General features: G+C 50.6%; 1 protein-coding gene across 1 annotated transcript; it reads right to left on the bottom strand.

Annotated features, from left to right (window-relative positions):
• Positions 1-2,920: 2,920 nt before the first annotated feature.
• On the bottom strand, positions 2,921-4,500 carry Hddc3 (HD domain containing 3). The gene is made up of 4 exons (XM_075953064.1): positions 4,344-4,500; positions 3,999-4,054; positions 3,653-3,893; positions 2,921-3,350 (listed from the first exon to the last, which is right to left on the bottom strand). The coding sequence occupies exons 1-4, from the start codon at positions 4,453-4,455 to the stop codon at positions 3,220-3,222; spliced, it is 540 nt and encodes a 179-aa protein (XP_075809179.1). The 5' UTR covers positions 4,456-4,500; the 3' UTR covers positions 2,921-3,219.
• Positions 4,501-6,206: the final 1,706 nt, after the last annotated feature.

Raw genomic sequence — 6,206 nt, 5'->3', positions numbered from 1 at the left:
AGACAGGTAGCACAAGATGGCTTCCAATTTACAGAAATCCTCCTGCCTCTGCCTCCCAAGTGTGGGATTACAGGTGCATGCCACCATAACCTGGCTCCAATTGGTTTCAGTAACAAGCAGCCCAGTGAGTGCATACTATTTTACGGTAAGCAGCAGCCCTTGTCATTGTGAGGACAACAGTACAGGGGAGCCAGGATACAACAAAACAACCTCAGTCACCAGAAAGGGAAGGACTGTCTCATCGAAACACATCCAGTTCCATGAAGAGGAAAGGGCTGAGCGGCTAGCTGCAAGTGCAGAGAAAAAGGCAAGTGTGAGCCTCTGCATCCTTTTGCAAGGAGTCCGGGCCATGCAGGGTTGGGATCTGCCATCCCCAGGGCGTGAAGAGAAAGAAGCAGAAATTCCTGGGGAGCAGCATCTGAACTGGAACTGCTCGTTTGCTGTCGTGGTGGCTACTGAGAAGGTCCCTGTGAAGCCAGCTGCTCTGGGGGCAGAGGCAGGAGTCTCAAGTTTAGAGCGAGCTTGAACAGTATTGAGATGCCATCTCAAACACGAGCTGTCAAACTATGTTCCCCCACATGAACACGAAGAGGAACAAAATGATGTAGTAAAGGGTGAGGCTTGAAGTTCAGCTAGAGATCTCTGAAAAGTTTTGTTCTTTCCTAACAAAAATGTGTGTGAAGGGCAAGTCTCACAAGGGAGAGAGGAGAGCAGAGAGACCGGATCTTCCACCGAGCCAGTTTTGTTGAGGCCCAGTAGGAAGTAAAGTCCAAATCATAGCAGTTGCTAGGAACAACTGGGTCTATTTGAGCTTCTGACTTTGGACTCCCTGGTTGATTAGGATAGCCTGCACACAGGAAGCCCAAGTGGGCTGGTGATGACAACTTTAACATGTACGGTATGACACAGTTGCAGATTAGAGATAATGACGGGGAGGAAGTTCCTTGAAGAAACGCCCGGGCTTCTTTGTAAGCATCGCATGCTACAGTTTGAGCATGTGTGTGTTCCACTGTAGTTCTGTGAAATACTAGCAAGAGGTGGGACCTGTGGGTGGCGATTAGGTCATCAGGCTCCTTTCTAGGAGGAGGATGGCCATTGTAAAAGAAGAAAGAGGCCAAGCGTGGTGGTGCACTGAGGAAGCAGAGGCAGGCAGATCTCTGAGTTCAAGGCCAACCTGGACTATAGAGTGACTTCCAAGACAGCCAGAGATATATAAAGAAACCCTATCTCAAAGAGAAAAAAAGGGGCCTTGGGGAAGGAAGAACCTGCTGAACTCGGAAAAGTTTGCTTCGGGCAGAGGTGGTTTGGTCAACCTGGATCAAGGATACCCCATCAAGCCATGAGGCAAAAAATATCTTCATGCAGACTTGCTCTGTGTGAACAGCATGAGAAGGAACACCTGACTACTTGTTCGACTTCACTGAGCTCTTGAAAAAAAAAATGTTTCAAAAGACGGAGGACTGTTTCTACAAAGGAAAAGTCAAGGTTTGGAGGTATCGTCCAAAGTAATGATGCTCACTGTGCCCTGGAGCCGAATTATGTCCCTCCCAAAGGTGCTAGTGCTCCTCAAGACCCCACCTGCCTCCTTCCTGTTTGTTCTCAAAGACCAAAAATGAACTCCCAAGCTTGTCTATTAGAGATGCTGGAGGAAAAATCCGAACAGCCAGAGAAAACCACAAGAGTAGGAAGTAGCCAGACTAGAGGAGAAACATGAAGACAGTGGGCCAAAGGCAAAAGTGAAGTCGCAGGAAGAACCAGCCTTGCGAGGGCAAAGGGCTTACAGAGTAAGGAGCCAGAAGAGGGTGAAGATGATGGCCCTGTGATGAGTGTGTCTTCAGGCGGCTAGCTGTTTTCCTAAAAATGGGACATTCAAGTGTAGCTCGACGTTAGCGTCAGTGTAAAAACTACAGAGTTTTGTATGGCTGCTGAGATTTAAGAAGTCTTGGTGTGTGTGTGTGTGGGGGGGTGCGCTGAAGAGATAGTTCAGTGGTTAAGACCACTGGTTGCTCTTCCAGAGGTCCTGAGTTCAATTCCCAGCAACCAAAACCATCAGTAATGAGATTTGTTGCCCTGTTGTGACCTGCAGGCACACAGCAAACAGAACACTATACACAAATCTTAAAAAAAGCCTTCAGAGGAGCTGGAGCGTGGTTGCGCAATGTGTAACCCCAGCAGAGGCAAGAGGACGTTTGGAGGTCAGCCTGGGCTGCGTGAGATCCTATCCCCACCCCCACCCCCCCAAAAATAAGGGGCAGGCGAAGGCGAGATAGCTCACTGGGTAAAGTTTGATATCCTGGACCCACATGATGAAGGGCAAAACCCAACTTCCCCAAGTTGTCGTCTGATTGCCACACCCACACTTGGGACGTCCGCACGCGCGCATACACGAACACAGAAATATAACCAAAAAAAGAAAAATCCTCAGCAGTTTACGGACCATTTAAAAAAAAAAAAAGTGACCGCTCCAGAACTTTTTTTTTTTTTTGGTGCTTTCTCCCGACTCCACCCACCTCCACGGGCGGGGCAACGTCAAGGCCAGTTCCGGGTACCCCGGAAGCTCTTGTCGCTTAGCAACCCAGTAAACCATCAATCTTTAAGGGCCAAGGCCAAGGCTATGAATTACTGAGCACCCGCTGCAGTTTGTGTATTGGGGCACTGAGGTCTTGCTGGGATTTCTCTTCTTCCCAGCCATAAGTGGTGGCATTTCTTCCCTGAATATCTGCGGTAAGGGAATTTACCAAATCAGTCACCTACATCATCTGACCTTCATAACAACACAATCCAGCTCAGTGAAAGGACGTCGTGCTCCAACGATTGATGCTCTCAACCCAAGGGAACTGATGGAGGGGATACATAGTTGGAAGCGAGTATCTAGCATGTGGGTTCTTCACTCAGAAGACCAGGGAAGGAGGAACAGCAATTTAAGTTTTACCCTAAGTTCTTTATTTTCCATAGTTTATAAGCCAAAACTTACGCAATCCTAAATCCCTGAGGGGCCAGAAGTCCCACCGTGAAAAACAGCAAACAGACCCAAGACTTGTACACGGAGGGATGGGTAAATCTGATGTCCATATCTGGCGCTCAGCTGAGTTAGAAAATGCAGACGCTTTTAGCCTGGAATGTATGAGCTGAGTGAGGAATGTAAGAAATGCTGCAGGGAGAATTTCATGGTGCTCGGGCCTCGCTGGAGCCAGGCTACAGGAAGTCACCAAGCACCGCTCAGAGCGTCAGCCCCCGCTCCTCAAACAGCTGCTTTAGTGCCTCTTCCAGTTGCTGGTTCGTTCCTTGAAGTCCCTTCACCACCTGTGCTGCCCACTCGAAGTATTCCTGGACTCGCTGTTCTGACCACCCTGCACAAGAGTGGACAGAAACCCGCTCCTGTGATGTAGAGGCCAGCACTGGCTTTTGCCTGTTTCCTGGAGGGCTTTTGGTACAAGGCTATAAGACGAGTTGCGACGGAATGACCTGAAACTCTTCCAGGACTCAGCAACTTTTCCCACTTTGTGGAAGAAGACTGTTCTAGGTTTAGTTTAAGGCACTAAGACCTCCGCCCCCGCACCCCACCCCTGCTTATTTCTGGAAAATTGACCAATCTGTGTTTTTAGAAGCTGAACATTTCCCCCACCCCTTCAGAGCTAGCAAGGGAGCATACCTTGAGGGGTGCAGCGATTCAGGTCTCTCAAATTGTATAGTTTGTCTGCCAGTTTCACCAGTTTGGCCCCTGGGCTGCTGTGGGGTGCCTGCTCCACCTGTTGCCGCTTTCTTTCCAGTTTGGGTAGGGTCTTGTCGTCTGTTACTTCCTCCACCAAGCGCCGAACCTGGGCTCCGAAGTGCAGCTCTACCTCATCCAGGGTAGTGTCTGTGTCTTCTACTGTGTCGTGGAGCAGGGCCGCCTGGTGATAGGCTCCAGTTCAGTCCGGGGGCACTAGCCTACAACTATTGTTCAACAGTGCCCCCGATTCCCACACCAGCCTCCTGGCAGATAAGGGTAAAGTTACCTGTAACACCACAATGTCAGTGATTCCCGCCTCGTGGGTTAGGATCCGGGCCACACCTGACAGGGGCAAAGCAGAGGTCAGACTAGAGGGAGCCACAATGGAGAGCCAGGCGTAGCCTCTCACCAGCTGGGTGACCTTGGGAAGTCCCTGACCCTCTTGGGACTGTACTTAGGGGACAATCCCATCACTGCCTCAGGTGAGGCTTGCACAGCAGAACGCACGAAAAGTGATTGGCACAAAGCTTGGGACTCAGTAGGTGCTCAATGATTTGTACACCCTTTGTGATTCCGTCCCAATCAGTCCCCACCCGCCACGCGAGGACTGATTCCCAACTGGCGCGCCCACCGATGGGGTGGTTGATGTAGGGAGTCCCTTCGGGATCTTTCCGTCGCTGCTGCCGGTGTTTGCGAGCGGCGAAGTCAGCAGCCTCCAGCAGCTGAGCCACCTCGGAGCCCATCGCGCGGGTGGCTCGGGGGACTGAAGCCCGTGTCCCAATAGGTCATCTACAGCGCCCCCTGGCGCATCGGAGGCTCGGAGAATGAGTTAATTATAACAAGCTGTTATGCGTATGTGCGCGAGCGTGTGGCGTGTAGAGGCCATATGTCTCCATCTTAGTTTTGGAGACAAGGTATCTCCTTGCACCTGTAGCTGCTCAGTTATTTAACAAGACTAGCCAGCCAACTAGTTTGCACGGATTCTCCTGTCTCCGCCTCCCCAGCAAACAGGTGTAGGTTGCCACCCCAAGCTTTTTACTGGCTATTGCTTTAGTCTGAATGCAAGTCCTTATTCTTAGGCAGCGAGCACTTTAATCCACTGAGCCATAACCCCAGTCTCAGTGGAAGTTCTTCAGAGGCTGAGAGCCTGGGCACAGGAAAAAAAAAAAAGGAAAAAAGGCCTTTAGCCAGACAGTGGTGGTGCATGGTGGTGGTGCACGCCTTTAATCCCAGCCCTCAGGAGGCAGAGGGAGTGGATCTCTGAGTTTGAGGCCAGCCTGGACTACAAAGTGAGTTTCAGGGCAGCTGGGCTATGCAGAGAATCCCTGTCTTGAAAAACAAAATGAGAGAGAGAGAGAGAGAGAGAGAGAGAGAGAGAGAGAGAGAGAGAGAGAGAGAATAGCCTTCAGAGAGAGAGAGAGAGAGAGAGAGAGAGAGAGAGAGAGAGAGAAAGAATAGCCTTCAATAATCACGACTGGAGTGGTGTACTGTGTTCCAGGCTCGAATATAGTTACCCCAACTCTCTGAGAACTAACGGTCTGTGGAGAGAAGAAAGGCAAACAAGAACAAAGGTGATGGTCTCAAGGAGTTCTGAGTACTGAACTGGAAGGCATGGGTAGCCATGAGCCCATAGAGAAAGCCCAGTTCCTCTAGCCTGGGGGGCAGAGACATCTCCCAGGAGAAAAAGGCTGTCCACAGTCTTTCAGCACCCAGAATGTTTTCAAAGTGCTCCAAACATAGCTCTCCCCACAGGCACTGTCCCTGTTACTATGGGTGTCTGAGCCTTACATTTGGGCCCTAGAGACACTATGAGACGCTACGGTGCGACCTTCTGGAGAACGGGATCCTGAGCTAGAAGTTCTGCCTAATTGCTTCAGATCTAGGCTCCTGGGAGGCAGCGCTGTTTCTACAGAAACTGCATTGGTCTCTTGTACCATAAGGGAGCCTGTTTTAGTCCCCAGGCCTCTGCTGTGGGCCTCTGAGGTGACGAGTCTTGCCCCAGCTGTTTCAGGGATATAATGTTGCCTATCTCGGGTAGGCACTGGAATAATCCTTCGTTCTTTACTGACCAATGATCTTTGGATCTTCCGGAGAAATTCCCTATCTTAGTGTTGGCAGCTCTGACATCTGAAGAGTAAGCGAGATCTGGGAACCTCCCCGAAGGACTCTCAAAGGAGGTAGCCAGCTGCTAAGTGCATTCCAACCAGCAGGTAGCTTTTGTGTCTGGGCTGGTGGCTGGGGAGGTGAAGCTCAGGGGATGTTTACTGACAGGATTCTCAGGGAGGCTTGGTAGATGCCATGTTGTAACAGTTATGGAGGGACGCTCCACAGGTTGACCGGGGCCTAACATGGGTTGGTCAGAATTCCCGAGGTGTCTGTAGTAGCTTAGGAGTAGGAGGATGGATAGGCAGACCCATATCTGGCTTTATGTGTTCACTTTTTCAGGACAACATCTCAACTTCTCTCTCGCCCGGCGTTCCAAGTGCTCTGTGCT

The sequence above is a fragment of the Microtus pennsylvanicus genome, chromosome 18 (assembly GCF_037038515.1).
Source record: "Microtus pennsylvanicus isolate mMicPen1 chromosome 18, mMicPen1.hap1, whole genome shotgun sequence".
Classification (NCBI taxonomy): Eukaryota; Metazoa; Chordata; class Mammalia; order Rodentia; family Cricetidae; genus Microtus; species Microtus pennsylvanicus.
This window is presented reverse-complemented; position numbering and strand designations above follow the sequence as displayed.